General features: G+C 38.1%; 2 protein-coding genes across 2 annotated transcripts; one reads left to right on the top strand and one right to left on the bottom strand.

Annotated features, from left to right (window-relative positions):
- Positions 1-1,072: 1,072 nt before the first annotated feature.
- smcr8a (Smith-Magenis syndrome chromosome region, candidate 8a) lies at positions 1,073-7,310 on the bottom strand. Its single transcript, XM_026929656.3, has 2 exons — positions 4,655-7,310; positions 1,073-2,967 (listed from the first exon to the last, which is right to left on the bottom strand). The coding sequence occupies exons 1-2, from the start codon at positions 6,841-6,843 to the stop codon at positions 2,514-2,516; spliced, it is 2,643 nt and encodes an 880-aa protein (XP_026785457.2). The 5' UTR covers positions 6,844-7,310; the 3' UTR covers positions 1,073-2,513.
- A 205-nt stretch (positions 7,311-7,515) lies between these two features.
- top3a (DNA topoisomerase III alpha) lies at positions 7,516-19,584 on the top strand. Its single transcript, XM_026929655.3, has 19 exons — positions 7,516-8,506; positions 8,602-8,661; positions 8,827-8,900; positions 10,031-10,106; positions 10,192-10,300; positions 10,407-10,550; positions 10,637-10,807; positions 11,767-11,870; positions 12,040-12,114; positions 12,846-12,928; positions 13,042-13,249; positions 13,624-13,809; positions 13,918-14,047; positions 14,134-14,247; positions 14,987-15,152; positions 16,025-16,171; positions 16,840-16,962; positions 17,082-17,824; positions 19,286-19,584. Exons 1-19 carry the CDS (start codon positions 8,324-8,326, stop codon positions 19,441-19,443), a joined length of 3,054 nt encoding a protein of 1,017 aa, XP_026785456.3. The 5' UTR covers positions 7,516-8,323; the 3' UTR covers positions 19,444-19,584.
- The last annotated feature ends 1,638 nt before the right edge of the window (positions 19,585-21,222 follow it).

Genomic DNA, 21,222 nt, shown 5'->3' with positions numbered 1-21,222 from the left:
AATGTTTTTGTACTGAATCAATAACGTAGAAGTTATAAAATAAAAATTAAATAAAATTATATATATATATATATATATATATATATATATATATATATATATATATACACATATATAATTGAATATATATAAAATATCATATGGACATACATATAATCACCCCAAACCATGTGGCAGAATATGTTGTGTTCTGACGAAACCAATGTAGAACCTTTTGGGCATAATTCTATATGTTTGGTGCAAAAACAAGACAGTTTATTACCCAAAGAACACCATACCCAAGAGGAAGCATGGTGGTGGCAGCATCATGTTATGGGGCTGCTTCTCTTTAGCTGGGATTGGGACTCTAGTCAAGATAGCTGGAATCATGGATAGCTTCAAATACCAATCTTTTTTGGCAAAACACCTGCAGGCCTCTGTTAGACAGCTGACGATGAAGAAAAATCTCACCTTCTAGCACGATAACAACTCAAAGCACAAATCCAAGTTAACAAGGGAATGGCTTCAGTAGATCTAAATCCTACTGAAAACCAGTCGAATTACTTGAAGAAGGCTGTGCACAGGAGATCCCCTCGTAATTTGATAGATCTGGAGCATTTTTGCAAGGAAGATTGGAATAAGGGTTGGTAAACTCCTACCCAAAACACAGTGATATATTACAAGCAAAAGGTGCTTTACCAAAGTATTAGTTAAGGGGTGTATACACTTGTGCAACTTGTTATTGTAAATTCTGTCTTTTTATTTTTTTTGTCTAAAACATGTATTTGTTTTTCACTTGAATTTTGTGGGTAGCTAGATCACGTTAAAGATTTATCTTAATTATCTTTACTTTTTTTACATCACAAAAACCTACCATTTGAACAGGGATGTGTAATCTTTTTATTTCCACTGTATATGATGAATATAAGAAGACTTGACTTCACAGTGTCAAATTAGTAATATTTTAATGAACCTTTAAGGCAGAAAACATAGTGGGCAACAACTCAGTGCGCTTGAATAATGCCCAAAATCACTTAAACATTCACAAATCATTTTCAATAAAATCACAATGTCTTACTGCACCCCAGACAAATATCACAATACTTTTTAATGTACTCTAGTGAGCAACACACTTCCAAGATTGTTTTAGACAAAGCTTACATAAAAGGAAAGTGGTTTAAAAAAACACAGCCATTAGGAACTTGAATACACAATGTGTACAGTACGGTATGGCTTTTTAACATTCGTCAGAATGCATATCACATACATATTTTAAGACTCGTCTTCACAGAGGCTAATGATGCCAGATTACAAATGGAAAGCAATATATATTAAAATACAACTGAAAACTGGTGGCCATTAGTGAACTTTTTTGGACTTCAACTCCCATCATGCAGCAGTAAGCGTAGCAGTAATGTTGTAGTTTTGTGGGGTGGTTGGGGGGAATCACCTCCACGTCCTTGTAACTCCTCACCATGATTGTGATTCTTAACCGAAATTAGAACGTGCCACTCCATCGAGTTACTCATGCTCACACTATTTGCACACAACACTGATACAACATTATATCATTGTATGTCATTAGACTGAAAGAAATCCATGTGTAAGATAAAAATGGGTGCTGCCATGTAATTTGCCTGTGCATTTTCCAAACATGCAGGAAGTCATCTAACACTTCTCCACTATTTTAACATTTTTCCATGCAGAACTTTCTTTAACTTGAGGACATAGCAGGGTTAAAACACATATGGCAGTTGCTTGCTTAACTTTTGTCTATTCCAAAACTCATGTTCAGATTGGCCTATTTATCTCTGCAAAACCTTACAGTAGTTATACAGTACAGTATACAGTGGAATAAAGAATATAACACAGAAGACAAACATTTTTTGAACATGGGCGTGAATCGAATGTTAGTCAGTTTTAATCATTTTACAGCAAAAGCATCGGAAAGTCATGGACAGGTTAATTATTTACTACTCTTACCACATCTTGGAATTTTTTTAGAAATAATAATATGCAATCACATGAGGTTAAAGAGCACATCTAAGGCAAAAACATAAAACATAAATGCCATTGTGCCAAAAATGCCATCTTACATTTTCACATTCTGTTTAAAATAGGCGAGGATAGCAAATCTCACGAATCCATCACCTATTAATAATTGCTGACCAAGTTGTTGGTTCTTGCGGGCCGATTGCACTTTCAATCTAGACTGGCTCTTCATGAAAACAAAAAAATTAAATACAAGACCTTGATCTTTAAAACTTCGGAAATACGTTTCGTATTCAGTGTCGAGCTAGACGTTAGACAACATCAGACACATTCAAAAGCACACTGGTGACAACAGGCCATCCACAACCTACTTACTGGATTGTAAAGCCAACACTGGCAAAAATAATAAAAGGAAACGTTAACCGAAATCAAATACATTCAACATTTCTTGGTCTCCTGATTTTAGCAGAGGTGCCAGGGAAGGGAAACACAGAATATGAAACCAATTAAAAGATCTTAAATGAACAAATGCACAATCATATTCAGATTTTGTACAAATAGCTGGTGGTATAACTGAAACTGAAGTAAGACTGGCTGACCCCTTTTAAAGGCCCCTGAAGGTAATGTTGCTTGATGAGCTCACTCAAGAAGCGAATTATTTTACTCTCCTCTTCAGTGTAGCCGAGCTGCAACAAGAAATTAGTCCTGCGCTGTACCACAGAATTGGCGTCCTGGTCTGTGCTGATGGGCAGGTGAAGGTGATGGCAGAAAGTATAAAGGAAAGCCTTAGCTGTAAGCTGAGTTAATATGCTCTGCACATGGAGATAGTAGGTGCTGCCTCGTTTGATCTGCGTCCTGTGGTCTGCCATGTGACCTGTTAGTGTTCCTTTGTAGGCTGGGCATCGAAGCGTCTTGTTGTCACAGTCCAGGATGCCGATATATCGGCTGTAGCGGCTCAGGGAATGGAGCAAGCTGGAACCTGCTGGAGAAACCACCCTGGGGAAAAAGATGCATAAAAAAAGACATGATTGTATAATCTAATGTACACTATATGACCAAAGATTTGTGGACACCTGACCATCACACCCATATGTGCTTGTTAAACATCCTATTCCAGATTTAGTCCCCTTTGCTGTTATAATAAGCTCCACTCTTCTGGGAAGCTTTCCACTAGATGTTGGAGCGTGGCTGTGGGGATTTGTGTTCATTCAGCTACAAGAGCATTAGTGAGATCAGGCGCTGATGTTACAGTAGGTGAGGAGGTCTGGGGTGCAGTCGGTGTTCCAGTTCATCCCAAAGGTGTTCAGTGGGGTTGAGGTCAGGGCTCTGTGCAGGACACTCGAGTTCTTCCACTCCAACCTTCACACACCATGTCTTCATGGAGCTCGCTTTGTGCACAGAGACATTGTTATGCTGGAACAGATTTGAGTTCCAGTGAAGGGAAATTGTAAAGCTACAGCACACAAAGACTTTCTGTACAATTGTGTGCTTCAAACTTTGTGGAAACAGTTTGGGGAAGAAACATATATGAGTGTGATGGTCAGGTGTCCACATACTTTTGGTCATATAGTGTAGATTAAGTATGGATCTGTAGAACAGGCAGCACTGTGTCTGAAATCATGACTGCTAGTCAACTGAACATAAATGATAAGGTAATGACAGAACAGGGAAAAACAACATGACAATATGATGTCAATGTTATAATAATGTAGACCGCAGTACACTTTTCTGAGAGTACTGCTAGCATCAGCAGTACATTTTAATAACGACCAACCTGTTACTCCCAGTAAAAAAAAAAAAAAAAAAAGTCATTGATTCGATGTTAAAACCTAATTTTGTACCAATTGTTGACTTTTTCCTCTTTTAAAATATTTTTACTGCAAAAAATGACATCTTCAGCAAGTAAAAATATATTGAATATAGTCTATTTTACATAGTATATCCTATTCTAAACAACAATAAATAAAATATAAGATTTTTAAACATATTTCTAAACATTTTTACTAATTTCAAGCTTGAAATAGTCTTGTTCTATTGGCAGACAAATTTTAAGCATTTATTTCTAGAAAGAAGCTAAATTATTTGCCAATAGAATAAGAAAATTCAAGCTTGAAAAGAGTAAAAAAAAAGTCTTGAAATAGGTTTAATAATCTTATATTTGGTTTACTGTAACCTTGTAATAAAAAAATACAGATACATTTGACTATATTCAAGATATTTCACTTGCTAAAATGTCATTTTTCTATGTTTTTAAAACAAGGCCCTGCAGTTTTCCTACTGCACTGATTAGCAATTCTAAAATATTAAAAATAATAATAATAATAAAAAAAATTAGTCTTGAATGGTCACAATATGAATTTTTTCCCCCAGTTGTCATTAAATCCAAAATGTTGTGAATAAACAACAATAATAATAATAATAATAATAATAATAATAATAATAAATTGTATAAAAATTAATTTAACACCTTTTCCCAAAATATTGGATAAAACATCTAAATATATGTTGGTACCAGATTTATATTAATTTATTATCCCTTGTATAATTCATTATCAAATATACAAATATGAAAATCAAGTCAAAATTAATATTATTTTACAACACCAATAATAATTTAATAATATTGAATTTTGTAGCAGCGTTTTCAACGTTAACGGCAATAGTACCGATGATTACATCGTACCTCTGCAGTCCAATAAGTTTCCATCTCTGAAGGTCACTCAGCTGAAACGATGTGGAAAGCCAGGGCTGCACGGTTTCTCCATACTTGCCAAGGTTGGGCACGAAAATCAACAAGGCGTTCACCAGCTTCCTTACAGTGCCTTCATCAGCTCCCAGAACCACAAGTGTTCTTCCACTCAGAAGGCAGAAGATGGCTTGCTGAGCAAAGGGGTACTGCCTGATGAACCGAAGAGCGCTGTGCCCTGCCTTCTTCTTCTGCTTCAGCGTGATGGGACTGCCGTAGGTGAAAGGTGAGGCTGCTCTGTCGGAGCTGGTGGAGGTGCTCATGTAACTGGCGTTGTCAGAAACATCTTCCACACTCATTTTAACCATCTCCTCGGACAGAGCGCTGGGGTTGAGCTCAGGAAGCATCAACCCCATGCTGGGACTCGGCAGGGTCAGCGTTGACTCTCCTAAGACATAGTCCACTTGCAGAGCAGGGTCCCTCTGAAGCAGGGACAGAGGTTCGCGCTTGACAACGGTGTCCTCGCAGCATTCCTGTACTGGTTCAGGCAAAGGCTCCTCGTAGATAAAACCATCCTGTCCCATACAACACGCCGTGTCCATTTGAACCAGATGTCCAGTCTCAAACACTTCACCATGATTCAGGTCCGATTTGTGTTCTAGTGAGGACAACGTCTTTCCAACAGCAGCAACAGAAGGAACATTTCCTTCTTCCTCAGATGAGGTTACAGTACAAGCCACGCTGGTGCTTCTCCTTGAAAAAACCTCAGGATTTGCCGGACTGAGGTTTATAAATGCCTCGATGCTCCTGTCACTGCTGAAACTCCCTTTCATTTCAGTGTCATTGGCGTCTTCGGAGGTTTCCTGCGTAACGTCTGAGGTACTGGATTCTGGAGGTCCTTCCATCGTTTCGAGTACCAGCTTATTCTGACTTCTCTCAGCATAAGGGGTGTAGGACTCAAGGTTCATTGGCTCACCAGAGAAGTTGGATGAAACATGATGTGTGGAATGGGTTGGGTCATAAAAATTCCTGGAGCTGCCCTCTTCTTCATCATCTCGTTCTGACTCGAAAAGAAAATTGGTGATCTTCTGTTTACTCAACAGAGCCCGGTCAACCTGGCTGGTGTAAATAAAGCAAAGATCACCTCTGAATGTCTTTTCAATCGCATTCAGTTGGTCCATGGTTTGAAGGAAAAAGTTGGATTCGCAGAGTTCTTCGAGGGTTTTTAAGCGTTTATCAAAACATTTAGCAGATTTAGCTTTAATAAGCTGGGGTGTGTAAGACGGCTGCTGATTACCGCTATCTGCTTCCACATGTTTATCGCCATTTCCGGAATGATTAGAAGACAGTGTGTGGTCAAGCGTACTTGTATCAGCTCTATCTTCTGGCTCACACTGCACCTGATCAGCATCTCTCCTTTTACTGTTAGGATAGGATGTGATCTGCCTCAGCAAATCTTTATGTTCGTAGATAGATTTTTCCACATTCGCCAGTTCGTTTGCTTTCTCAATAACCTGCGTGGAATAACAGCCGCTGTTGGTCTTCTGCAGCTCGGTCTCCTTGTGCAGCACAGATCTTGTATATTCCAGATCCCTCAGCTTCTTTTCCAGTTCACTCGCAAAGGCCTTTCTATTCCCTGATTTTAAGCACTCGGAAGCCCTGGAGAAGCCAGACGAGAGCAGCTGGAACTGCTGCATGATCTTTCTCTCATCTGCTGAAATATAAGCCATGCAAAAAGGACGCACAAAGCCACGTGCCTCCAGATCGTAGAGGGTCAAGTGATGCACGTAGGCAAACGCCCCTTCCTTGGAATCACCAAGGACAACTTTTGAGTCCTCAACGAAATTGAGCTTGGGGTAGCTTGTGCCCGGAGGATGCCCCACGAACGAAGCCTGGTAGTCCACAGACATGATGCGCAGAGAGAAGTAATTGAGGTCAAACGTCCCACACACTTTGGGATCATCTGGAATTGTGAGTAATGGCTGTGGTCCTACCTGCTCGGAAAACTCAGAGATAAGGATGAAATCCTTGGAGAACTTTGCATAGGATGTTTTTAACCATGGATTGGCATTTGCATGAGGAATCAAAGGCACAGAAAACTCCTCTGGGACCAAGCACGGATCTGTGTATGAATCTCCATAATCATCATCTTTGGTAAATGCCACCACATCTGGGGATCCGATCATGTTCTCGGAGGGTTAGAAGCGACATGAGAAGAAATCTCCTCCTACACCAGAGCCAGAGGCGCAACCAGACACCAGACACTAGACACTAGACACTAGACCAGGTGGAGAGCTTGGCACTTTGGGTTTTCATGCCTGGGCCTAATTACAGCTCCATAATCACGAGGCAGGAGAATCAGCAATTACACACGAAATCATCCTTCCAGCCTTCCAGCTCCACTATCCGGCTCACAATCTCACACCTATCATATCTACCAAACCGTCGCAAGCTTCACTTCATCCATAGCACATATCACACATCCTGCCTGTTTCAGCAGCCATACAAAAAAATAAAAATAAATAATAATGGGCGTACGAGTAAATCAGGACAGGTTACATGATTCACATATCATATCCATGCCAAAAACTGTCAGAGTCTTATATGAAGATCAGCATATCTCCGAACGTCCGTGTACAATTTCCGGTACGCGATACACGTCACAATTTTGTCCACCCGGAAGTCCGTGATTAAATTAAAATATTTTATAGTATACTGTTTGAATATAAATGACAATCATTTGACACTTTATAGAGGATCAAAATAGAGAGGATTCGTTCGTGTTTTGCTCTTTTTGAAAGATTATATTTGATGAATTATCGAAAAAACCGCGTAAACCGAGTACTTTACGGCAGTTTTACGACAGTTCCTGATTGTTTTTTCTGACAGAGCAGCTCCAGTGTTGTATATTTCAGCGACGTTATTGACACTTTTTAAAATATAATTTAATCAAATATTAAATCAGTCGTGTATTTATTTATGCGTGTGTATTTTTGACGTGTCATTTTGTTTATGGAAAGTTTCATGCTAGTTTTTTAAAATCAAAATTTGTGCCATATTAGCTAGCCAGCTAGCTTACACGATTCATATATCATATCCATGCGAAAACTTTCTTGAGTGTGATGTGAAGATCAGCTAAACAGCATGTGTGCGTGGATTTTTCCGGTACGCACTACGTCAGAATTTTACGTCTACTCGGAAGTACATGATAATTTTTTTTTAAAAATATTGTTTAAATATAAATGACAAGCATTTTACACTTTTTATAAATGATCAAAAGAGAGTATTCGTTCATGTTTCGCTCCGTTTGAAGTGATATATTTGATGAACTACAGGGAAAAACGCGTAACCTTGTCATTTACGGCAGTTTTACGACAGTTTGTGACAGGCGCCGAATTTGGAAAGTTCTTGATTGTTTTTCTGAGAGAGCAGCTCCATAGCTGGAAACATTTCAGCGCCTTTGACAGCGACTTTTTTTTAAAAGCAGTTTAATATATTTAATCAGTCGCCGCTTATTTTATGGAAAGTTTTTTTAAATCCACAGTTGTGCTATATTAGCTAGGCAGCTGGCTTATTGCTACTTTGACAACAGAGTGCCTTGTTTTGACGCGGACGCGCCGCCATGGCCTGTTTAAATACACACCAGCTCGCTCAGCAGGTCTGTAGATGATAGTGATGATCATTGTGGGAAGGTTGCTGTATCGTTTGGCAGCTCAGAGTCGTGTTTGTCGCTCGATATCCATTAGTATGATCAGGAGAACTCAGATTAAGAAGGTGCTCTGCGTCGCTGAGAAGAACGATGCAGCCAAAGGCATCGCAGAGATCATGTCAAATGGCAGATCAAGAAGAGTGAGTGTGGATCATTAGGGACACATTATGATCACAAAGCCCTGGTGCTTCTGATGAGATGTTCACTAAGTGTGTCTTCTTTTTCCACTTAACAGAGAGAAGGGTACTCAGTCTACAACAAGATATATGAGTATGAATATAATCTGTTTGGACAAGTAAGTTTTCTGTCATCTGCAACCATCAAGTACAGGAATCAGTTGGTAAAACCAGCTTAATCTCTCTCTCTCTCTCTCTCTCTCTCTCTCACTCTCTCTCTCTCTCTCTCTCTCACTCTCTCTCTCACTCTGTGTGTGTGTGTGTGTGTGTGTGTTTTATAACAGAATGTTACTGTGTGCATGACGTCTGTGTCCGGACACCTTTTAGGTCTTGAATTCAAAGCTCCTTTTCAGAAATGGTGAGTCCTAATCATTTGTTTTATTAGAGCTTGATGAGTGTAAAAATAAAGCGAATGCACAAATAAGTGTAAAAGTTTGCATCTTCAGTGTTTTCCATAATGAACTTATCTACAAACCAAAATAACTTTGAAAGAATGAAATGTATGTGTACCCTGAAACAAGATGACAATCCAAAACATAAAGCTAAACCTTATGAAGAAGAAGAAGCAAAAAGAAGAAGACAGTGAAGGTAGTGTAAAGCCTTGTTCAGACGGGATTAAATTTACACGGGGTTCTGGGGAAATTTCCTATTTTACAGGAGCTCCTCTATGATTTTATTTCCGTTCGGATCAGCCGTGTCGGTGCTTTTCTCCGTCCTCCTCTGAGATAATTACAGGTCGGATTACGTACTGGTTTTCCTCAAACTCAGCAATCGTCTGATCATTTTAGTCCCAGATACACGTCTGTGATTTTCTATACAGATGTTGCCTTATGTAGAAAAAAAAGATGTTTGACTTCAGCTACTTGCTGTATTTAATCTCATAGCATGTATCAGTGACCCTCCTTCAGATATTAAACGCTTCCTGAATTGCAAAACTGCTTCTCGTATACTTTGTGATTATGAATTGTGTTTTCAGATTGTCACTTGAATGTTGGTTCGCTCCAAACTGAAATAAGAGCCAATGTAACATCTCTAGCCACTTTGATGACTTAGAGAACGGAGCGCGACCATATGATGCAAAAACCAGGGTTCGTTTTTGTTTTGATGTCCGGATGCGAGAGTTTTATGAGGAGATGTGTCAAAGAAATTATTACAGACGTCCATCTGATACACTAATCCAATCCAAATAGGGCTTCTGACAGTTCTAACAAACTCAGTTAAAGATCAGGGATGTCAGTAATAAAAGTGGGTTGAATGCTGAAATTGAAAGGATTCGAAAGGTGGATATGCAAATGAGGGTCGAAAGCAGTTATAAAAGCAAAGAGAATATTTCTGTCACATTCAGAAAGGGAGCTCAAGTGGAAATTGTTGTTAAATTCGATCCGGCTGTGAAACCTAACAGGTGAAATATTGTATAAAAAAATTGTGCAAAATTTTGCATTCGCCTGTGATATAAAATGGTCTGATACGTGTTGTGTTGTGTAACAGGCACAGCTGTAATCCAGTCTTGCTGTTTGATGCCGAGGTGGAAAAGTATTGCCCTGAAAACTTTGTGCCAGTTAAGGTATGTTTTTTTTTTTTTCTTCTCCTCATTAAGATGCACAATTTTTTTGGAAGCAATGTCTAGAATCATTGTGCTGGTCTTTTAGAGGACCTTGGAGAGAGAGGCTAGACAGTGCCAAGCTCTGATCATCTGGACTGATTGTGATCGTGAGGGTGAAAACATCGGCTACGAGATTATTGATGTCTGCAAGGCTGGTGATTTCTCATTTTGTTTTTTTTTCCAGCTCATGATTTAAAGCTTATTTTCAGTCTTGTAATTTGCGGACTCTGCAACACTGATACTGACTCTGTTCTCTTCTAGTCAAGCAAAACATTCAGGTGTTCCGTGCTCGGTTCTCTGAGATTACTCCCAATTCCATTAGGAGAGCCTGCGAGTCTCTAACTGAGCCAGACGTTAATGTCAGTGATGCTGTGGATGTCCGGCAAGAGCTTGATCTCCGCATTGGTAAGTCTGATTATATGTAAACACTCTGTTTACTTGTTAAAATTCTTTCAGATGCTTCAAATGATTGTTTTTCGACTGCTTTCCAGGAGCAGCATTTACAAGGTTCCAGACTTTAAGGTTGCAAAAGATCTTCCCAGAATCTCTGTCTAATCAGTTGATTAGTTACGGGAGCTGTCAGTTTCCTACCCTGGGCTTTGTGGTGGAGAGGTTTAAAGCTATTCAAGCGTTCATCCCTGAGAACTTCTTTAAAATTAAAGGTATGATGTTTTATCTACAGGGCCTCTTTACTACTAAATATGGATTTTAATTGTCACCATCATAAATGCACCATCTGGCCAAAAGTATGTGGATCCCTGATCATCACACTGGAACTTCCCAAATTGTTTCCACAAAGTTGGAAGCATGCAATTGTGTAGAATGTCTCTGTATGCTACAACATTACAATTTCGCTTCACTGGAACGCAAACCTGTTCCAGCATGACGATGCCCCTGTGCACAAAGCGAGCTCCATGAAGACATGGTGCGAGAAGGTTGGAGTGGAAGAACTCGAGTGTCCTGCACAGAGCCCTGACCTCAACCCCACTGAACACCTTTGGGATGAACTGGAACACCGACTGAACCCCAGACCTCCTCACCTACTGTAACATCAGCGCCTGATCTCACTAATGCTCTTGTAGCTGAATGATCACAAATCCCCACAGCCACGCTCCAACATCTAGTGAAAAGCTTCCCAGAAGAGTGGAGCTTATTATAACAGCAACGGAGGACTAAATCTGGAACAGGATGTTCAACAAGTACATATGGGTGTGATGGTCAGGTGTCCACAAACTTTTGGCCATATGTTCTTGTGTATGTTCTTGTTTTAGTGTGCAAATCTACTGAAATGTGTTAATTAAATATATATAAGGCACACTGATTGAACCATACAAAGGCAATACATTTACATTTACATTTGAATTTATGGCATTTGGAAGACGCCTTTATCCAGATGGACTTACAATAGCAATAAATAAATCCTGATACTGGATCACTAGGTCACAGACTAAGAGTAGTATTAGTCTAAATCCTCTGTTAAAGATGGGGAGATAATATCGTACAAAAAAAAAATTTTATGAAGTGTCATGAAGAGCTAGGTCTTTAGTCGTCGTTTGAAGACAGACAGTGCAGTAATCAGTGGCCCTGACTGGATGTTGTCTGTTTTTCTGTTTTCTACCAGTGGTTCATGAGCCTAGTGAAGAGGAATTGGTGGAATTCAGCTGGAAAAGGCATCGCCTGTTCAACCACACTGCTTGTCTTGTGCTTTACCAAATGTGTATGGAGGTTAGCAGCATCTAGTACCTGATTTCCTTCCCTTTTTTAAAAAAAACCTGGGCATTAAGATGGCTGTGAATTATTTTGTAACCAAGAATGTATTATACATCATAAGAGTTATACAGGTCTTATAAAATGCTACGTACATTCAATATTAATATTATAATAATTTTCTCAGGACCCAATAGCAAGAGTGATCTCTGTAACAAGTAAACCAAAAAGCAAATGGCGTCCATTACCCCTTGACACTGTGGTAAGTAATCAATTGTCAAAATAACTAATTTATTGTGGTGTGTCATGGTGAACAGATAAAAAGCTTACTTTTTTTTTTTAAGCTTGAAGGCATTTATTATAAATAATATCGTGCAAAAAACCTGTTTCCTGATATAGATGAGGCATCACCTTGAAACAGTTCTAAATGATCATTTTCAGACACGCTGATAAAAACATTTTATTAATAATATTCACTAAGAGTCAAAAAGTCTGTATATTTTAAATTGTATTAAAGACATTAAAATAAAGGTCTATGATTAAAAATTGTTTTAAAGATAAGTGTAACCACTGAAGGTAATGCACAATTAAAAGTATTTGTCAATGAATATGGAATATTTCATAAGTTGTTTTACTTAAAACAAGCGGATTTTAGTTTTTAAAAAAAATAATAATAAATTGTTTTCCCAAACAAATAGTTTTTATTTATAACTTTGAGAAAAGCCTCCTGGGTGGAGCTTTATCAAATGTACTTTCAAAAATTCTAAATATAAAATAACATTGATTTGTTTAACACATTTCTGGTCGCTGTATAATTCTATATATGTTATTTCACTGTGTTAATTTGTATATTATTATTCTAAATTGGTAGAACATATTAGAATAAAGAAAACCCTTCTATCTGCAGACATGTCCAAACTTTTAACTGGTTGTGTGTGTGTGTGTGTGTGTGTGTGTGTGTGTGTGTGTGTAACATGCTCTTTTCTTACACAGGAACTTGAAAAACTGGCTTCAAGGAAATTGAGGATAAGTGCTAAAGAGACCATGAGAGTAGCTGAGAAGCTGTACACACAAGGGTATGAGTCTCATAAACATTTTTTTACCAGCAGTCTTGTATTATATTGTTTGTTCTTCTTCTTCTCGTAGAGCCCTGAGTGTTAGACAAGCTAATATTTCTTGTTTACTCCAGGTTTATCAGTTACCCTCGTACTGAGACCAACATGTTTCCGAGAAACCTGAACTTGATCCCGCTTGTTGAGCAGCAGACTCAGGACAACGAATGGGGGGCTTTTGCTCGAGGCATTCTGGAAAGCGGTGGGCCGACACCTCGAAATGGAAACAAATCCGACCAGGCCCATCCTCCCATTCACCCTACCAAATACACAAATAATCTACAGGTGGCCTTTGTCTTGCAAATACAACATACGTAAATGCTAAATCTGAGCCATTCATTTAAAAAAAAATGTTCAAATTCAAATTTTATTGGTCACATGCATAACCATAAACAGTACGACTTGCAGTGAAATGCTTTATAGAAAAATATTAAATATAAAGAAAAATATTAAATATAAAGGAAAATATATACATAAAAATATATATGAAGGGATTAAAAAAAGTGTATAAGAATATATATATGGATGGTGGCAGTTTTGGAAGTGGTTCCTTTAACTGAGTTTAATGTCTGCTGTTTGATGAATTGAATGAAGACTTCTTTAACGGGCTTCTATAAATGTATTTGTTGTACGATTTTTTCATATTTTTCTCCCTGTAGGGAAATGAGAAACGGTTGTACGAGTTTATCGTTCGTCACTTCCTGGCCTGTTGCTCCAAGGATGCACAGGGTCAGGAAATGACTGTAGAAATTGACATTGCTGAAGAGAAATTCTCTGCAAGCGGACTGACGATTATTGCTCGTAACTACCTCGAAGTTTACCCATACGACAAGTGGTACAATAAGGTAATGTTGACATTTTGACATTTGCTCAGAATTTGTAAATCTCTAAATATTATTGTTTTTATCATTACTCAAGCAGAGATATGGTTTTTTGTTGTTGTTGTTGTGCAGGTTATTCCGTTATATACACCTGAAACAACATTCCAGCCAACCGCTATTGAGATGGTGGAAGGAGAGACCAGCCCACCTCAGCTCCTCACTGAGGCTGACTTGATTTCTCTAATGGAGAAACATGGCATCGGTATCATATTTAGCTATTATTTTGGGTTTTTTTTGACAACTGTTGTACAGGACAAAAAAAACAGTGTGAGATGTTTGGTTTTGTAGGCACAGACGCAACACACGCTGAACACATTGAGACCATCAAGAGCCGCATGTACGTGGGCCTGACTGATGATCAGAGGTTCCTTCCTGGGGAGCTTGGGATGGGTCTCGTTGAAGGTACCGAAGCTCAAACCTGGAGTCATTTAGTGTGTTTAAATCATGAATAGTCTGATCATTATTCAATTTTCTGAGGTGCCAAATTATGGTCGATAAATAGCATACCTCAGTGTCAGGTTAAAGCCTTTACCAGATTTCAATCAATCTGATAAAGACAAAATTTTAGCTCTGTAATCAGGTTATAATCAAGATGGTACTTTTTTTCCCTTATTCTGTGCATGTGAACAGACATAACTGGTAAAGGAAAAAACCTCCATGCTTGGATCCATTTTATAGAAAAAAGACAGTAAAAATGCTCAAATAAAGATATATATTTATTATATAGTGTAAAATCTATAAGCTTGGAGGAGAAAGATATTTGCTCATCTTTTTGTAGTGCAGTGCATGCTTAAAAAAATATAGAAATATATAAATGTAAGTGTTGTTATGCTTTACAAGACCAGCTGAGGTCCTCTGATATGTGAGCTCTGAGAAATTTAAAACTATTTACTTGAGTAAAAAGAAACAATCTTCACAAAAATGTCATAAAAATAATAGGGTTGATACTCGCAACACTACAAAAAAAAAAAAAGATTATTGACTAAACTCATATAGACTTGAAATTATGATGTTGTCATATTACTCCAGTGTATGTAAATCCATTGGGATTTTTTTTTTTTTTCAGTAATTATTTTGTATTTAAAAAAAATTGTGAATGTATTAGCTGGATTGTTGTTAATTGAGTGAAACTGGGTTTCAGGGTACAATTCCATGGGCTATGAAATGTCTAAGCCGGACCTGAGGGCAGAGCTGGAGGCAGACCTGAAGCTCGTGTCTGAAGGGCGGAAGGACAAGGCGTCTGTCCTCAGACATCATGTGGCAAAATATAAGACAGTTTTCATAGAATCTGTCAGGAAGGCAAAGAAGTACGTTCACACTGTAGTTTATAATATTGTGAATTTGCAATATATGTTTTTCAGGGTTCTTGGTGAGAACTATAGAAATGTAAACGCAATCATTTCCAGACCTGTAGAAAGTAGGAATTCAGGAAACATTTTGGGAAAAAAAAAATGTAAAATCGTGTTGTTAAACTTTTGTAAACTCAAGAAACTAAAGTAATGCTGCTGTATGAAAGGAGGATGGGAAAGCTGGCTTCCACATTGGGGTATAAGAGGGCAAAGAGAGTTTTGGCCACTTACAGCAATTAAACACAGCAGCCTCCTTGTGTGATGTGCTTGGTGTCCATGATCACCTGGGTACAGTGTAGATTTCCCCTCTTTTTTCCCAACTGTTTCACATCAAAACATTTTCTTTTCAACATTTTCATCTCACTTAATTCAACTAATTTAGCCTAATTCAACTTTTCTGTAATTTGTCTCCAGATTTTGGCCTTTTCAGGTTACATTAATAAATGATTTTTTTTCCACTGGCGTATAGACGTAAGTTATACTTACTATCACTTCTGCTTTTTCTACGTTTAGAAAGCTCTCAGTGAGTTTTTCCTTGTACAGTTTTATGACCATCACTAAATGTAAATGTGGTGTGTACATGCTTTGCACTTTGTGGGTGACTGGCATAGTTCAACATGCTTATCAATGAAAAGAAAAGAAAAAAAAAAAAAAAAAAAAACGTTGAAAAGGTCTGGATTTTATTCATCATAAGAACCAAGAACCCTGTTTTATCACAAATAAACCTTACTTATTCAGGAATGCTTCGAAAAAATGTTGGTCATGGTTTTTGTAACATAGAGTATTGAATAAAATTTTATTACTTACTTACTTATTTATTTTCTTCTCAGGTTGGACGAGGCTCTGTCCAATTATTTAGGCCAGGCCCAAGAGTATACAGAGCACGAAGAACAGGAGTTAGAGATGCCATTACCGGTGCGGAAGTGTCCGCAGTGCAGCCGAGACATGGTTTTGAAGAAGAAGAAGGACAGCACAGGGTAAGCTGTTATGCAGTCTTAAGTATGATTGCAATTTTATATTTATTAATGAACAACACTTCATGCTATATAACCATCGAGTTACATTTAATTTTGCAGAACGTCTGCGAGACAGGGCAGTTATTGTTATCACTTACGCCTCTCTTTTTTTTTTTCTCTCTGTTGAAAAATGCAGCTTGTTGTTACTGAGAAACCGCAAAACTCAAAGTCATCTTGTTCTGAAGATTCTTTTATGACAGGAAATTTACTGACATGTGTATCTCCTCCCATAAATGTTAAATAAATGTTGCTTACTGAAAGCTTCACCATATCAATGATTATACAGTTTGTTAAATAACAACACATTCGTTTATCCATTTATTATGAGCCTTAGATTATGTAGAGCGTGCACCACAGAAGTTCTCAGTGATTGAGTTGTTAGTATAGAAATTATAGCATATTAGAACAAGTGCATTAATATAAACCTGTGATTTGAATTACAGCTGGAACTATTGTCTGAACTGCTGTTATAGAAAATAAATCAACACCTTCTGGTTCAATTATTTAACAGTGCAGTAGTATAATGTTTACTAAGTGAGGCTAAAGTCTGACTGCATATGAGCTCAGCATGTCTCTGTCTTTACTCATTGTGTTATTTCCTTTGTTGTCACACTGCTTGACTTTTTTAGGAAGTTTCTGTCATGCATGGGCTACCCGAGCTGCAAGGCAGCAGTATGGTTTCCAGACACGGTGCTGGAGGTCAGCAGAGATGACAGCGTCTGTCCAACGTGTCGCCCACATCCTGTCAACATGTAAAAAATAGGATTGCAGTTCTCATTCTGTTACTGGAAAGCATTTACTGAAATAATGTGAGTCATATATGGCAAAACAGAATCAAATACAGCCTCTGTCTTTCTCAATTTGTTTCCAGGCTGAAGTTCAAGTTCAAGAGGGGAAGTCTACCTCCAGGGATGCCTCTTGAGTTTGTTGGGTGTATTGGTGGCTGTGATGAGACTCTGAGAGAGGTCTTGAATTTGAAGTATCTCCGTGTAGGGGGAGGGGGAAGAGATTCCAGCACTCAGCTTAATCACAGTTCAGCACCACACCAGTCAAATCATCCAGTAACCAATCCAGCACTTCAGTCCAGGTCTGAGAACAGAGCACCACCTCCCAGACCAAGAGCAAACAGCAGCAGACCCAGTCCACCCAACACTACACCGGCATGGTCCATGCAGCCTTCACAGTCTATCCAGAACAATGTTGTGTGTAACTGTGGCCAGGATGCACTTCTCCTCACAGTGCGTAAAGAGGGTCCCAACCAAGGTCGTCAATTCTACAAGTGCAATACGGGGAACTGTAAGTTCTTCCTGTGGGCCGCAGAGCAGGATGACCAGCTTGGGTCAGCGGGGAGGATCGGGTCAACAGGACAAGCGGGTCCAAGCTCTCAACCTCCCAGGCCTTCTCTTGGCTTTGGAAATACACCTCAGCGGAGGCAGGGTAGCAGAGGATCAGACGGAGGTGGAGAGGAGGGCATGTGTAGCTGTAACATACCTGCAGTCACGAGGACCGTCATGAAAGACGGGCCAAACAAGGGCAGAGCGTTCCTCACCTGCGGCAAACCACGGGATCAGCAGTGTGGCTTCTTTCAGTGGGTGGATGAGAACGTTGCTCCCGGTAAATGACTATACCTCTGCACACCATATCTCTAGGCACAATCTAGCAGTACATATTATTTGGGCTTAATGGCTTATGTTACATACATTAATGGTATGGAAATTGGGCACACACCCTAACCCTACTGAACACAAAATTTGTGTTAGACCCAAGACAAAGTTAGAACTTAAATCACATAAAATGAGCCATGTCCTGAGCCAAGACTTGAATTATATTTTATATTAGATTGTTGCGTGGAATCAAGCACACAGCAGGATGAAAGGAATGACGTATGAACGTCTGCACTGATTCATGAAACGGTCATACATCAGCATGAGTGCTGATTTGAGCGCAGTTGATGAAACATATTCATCTGACGCACCCCAGTTTACCCTCGTATACATCTCATTTACATAAAACACGCCCTAATTTGTGTTGAGACAGTGGGCCAGTAAAAGGAAAGCGTGTACAGGCTACACTTATTCTACACTTAAACTTATGAGTATTACAGTTTTAATGGAGGAACTGATGTAAAAGGTTTGTCTTTCACAATTAAAATGTGGTCTGATATCCACGTATCTTTGAATAGCTGGTCTACTCAAGGCTCCGCAGCCAGATAAGAGCTTTGTGGTTTCTCTTATATGCAGATGTGCCCATTACTCAACTGAAGGACTAATGAGCTGATAAACATCCACGTCTGCAAATTACATGTTGACACTAAACCCCATTTACTTATATTAACGTCTGAGGTTCCCACATGCGCAGTCATGATTATTAACATGATTTTTATTATTATTATTTTATTTTATTACTTATCAGCTTCTACTCTACATACTATACACGCTATAAGAATTTTGTTCATTTGATCGTACAGATACGGCAGAGATGAAACTGATTAATAAAAATAAAGCGTACGCTCATTTTACAATCAGATTTCACCTCCACAACTTTGGTGATGCATTCTCACCAGGTCTCAAAATAAATGCGTTTTTTAAACATTTTAAAATATTTTTATTGTAAAATTGTAAAGAAGAAGGATACAAATACATCAAATAAACTAATTAAATCAACTTATAGATTGGAAATTGAAGCAGTTTAGATAATTGATATTCAGATGTGATGGTGCGCTCGGTATAGCCTATTCTCCAATAATTTTTTTTAAATTTCTGAAAGATTGAGCATTCTGTTCAAGCAAGATGATATGGTCAGTGTTTTAGCTGTGGGCTGTTGTGCTGTCTAGACTAATTTCTAGCTAACTTATAAAGTGTGCTGGAGCAAAGGATGGATTTTGTGAAGTAGAAACTGCAATTATGCACAAATACTGCATATGAAAGCTGAAGGATTTGTGCTCTTACATTAAATGATTATGCTTCTCACAAGAAAAGTAATAAATACTACAAAAGTAGCCAGAAATATAGCTGCTAAAGTTAGGATTCATTATCATAGTAATTTGTACTTATCATTTTCCTGTCACTCTCCCAGCCGCTCTAGGGAATGTTAGAGGAAACAGCAGTAAATGGGCTGCTAGTAAGAAGAATGAAGCCTCTTCAAGCAAAACTTCTGCCCCTAAAAGGCCAAGGACTTGTGGAATTTGCCATCAGCCAGGCCACACGCGCACCACCTGTCCTCAGGGCCGGTGAGACAGCAGCAAATGGAGCTGTCTGAAGATGATTATCCATGTATATTCTGTCAACTGAATGAGTTTTTGTTATAATTTGTAACATTTTACTGTTTAAAAACAGTAGACACTTGTACAAAATAAAAGCTAACATTTATAAGAATGTCATCTTTGTTGTCATCAGTTTGCTCCCTTTCCACCAGATCTATCTGCCTAGATGGAAAATTCCAGTGAGATGGACTAAAGCAAGACATTTTGACTCGTCTGCTTATTGAGACGAATCCACTTAAGCTAGTAATAACCATGAATTAAATAAATGAAGACTGCAAATACCATTTTAATTGGAAAAAAGGTTGTAGTTTATTTAATTGGCTGTTTTATCAATTTGATAAGATTAATTTAAGAGGAGAGAAACTAGAAAAATTTCTTTGTTCTTTATAAATGAAACTTCTGCTGATAAATGTTAATCAATAACGTTATTATGAATAGTGATTATAATCTCTTAATGCTTTTTGTACTCCAAAATCCAACATCTTTCAATTGGCTCATCTCAGAGAATTAGTAACAACATGGGTCTAATACTTTAGACTGCAAACTTGTCTCAGCTGTACTCAGTGTATTGATAAACAGAAGATTAAAATAGTTATCAGTCATAAAACATTTAAGGCTTACTTTGTATGATATTCCTGGGTCTTTTGTATTAAACCTAACACGATTATGAAAGGCTTTCATGCGTGTTTTCTAACGGAAACAGAAAAAAAATGAAACAATGAGTGCTGTCAAATGCTTGAATGTGTTCATGACTGATGTGATTTGGAATTGTAAAATGAAAGGAAAGAAGGAAGGGAGTGAGAAAGCAATGGTGAGATGGAAAAAAACAAAAATAGAAACAAAGGGGAAAAATAAGAGAAAGAATAAGAACGGTAGAAGACAGAAAGGGGATCACTTGGTGTTTCTTTCTCTCCAGTGTGCTTATGAAACATTAGCACTTAATGTTAGGCAGCTCACTAACTAACTAAATAAAAGTAACTCTTACTGAAACATTGACTATCACTGAATAATTTAATTTTCTTCACTTGCCCACTCTTGTGTGCACAAAACTAATACTAAAATTGATGAATTAGTTTTAGATGTATAACAGATACTGTGGTCACTTAATAGTACTCCAATTAAAATCTATATTGTACATCACATTAATTCTCATAAATTCTGAGACTTCTTTTAGTATAAATTCTCTTTCATCGACAAATTGGTCTATTTACACTTTGGTTACCCAGGAAATTAGCAAGAATTAAACAGAAAGATAAAGGAAGTTAGTATGGAAGCTTTTCCCTTTGTTTTCTTTAAATGTTTAAGCCTCGTGGCCCTTGATGAGCTGCATCAGTTGTGGCAGATAACTAAATAATGACTAATCTTTTAAGAAAAAAAAAAAATCCCAGAAAATATTTTTGAATATCCTTGTTTCTAGCTTTTCTCCAAACAGCAAAAGGAAACGAGCAAATGGGGCACAGGAGCTCTCAGGAGTGCATTCGTTTCATTCTTGCTAATTTTCTGACCAATGATTTGTTGTTAAGATCATTAAAAGCTTAATATTTGCCATTTTGGGCTTGTCCCATTCTTTTTTTGCCCAGGAGTGTATGTCTTATGTTCTTGTTATTATGTCACTAAAATGTCACTCAAAACTGTGCAAGAAAAGAAAAACTTACTCTTTTGGTTTTAGGAGTTAACAGTGAAACCTGACTTATCCCTTATAAAAAAAAAAATTATTTCATTAAACACCATTGTAACTAACTTCTCACAG

Source organism: Pangasianodon hypophthalmus, chromosome 23 (genome assembly GCF_027358585.1).
Source record: "Pangasianodon hypophthalmus isolate fPanHyp1 chromosome 23, fPanHyp1.pri, whole genome shotgun sequence".
Lineage (NCBI taxonomy): Eukaryota > Metazoa > Chordata > Actinopteri > Siluriformes > Pangasiidae > Pangasianodon > Pangasianodon hypophthalmus.
This window is presented reverse-complemented; position numbering and strand designations above follow the sequence as displayed.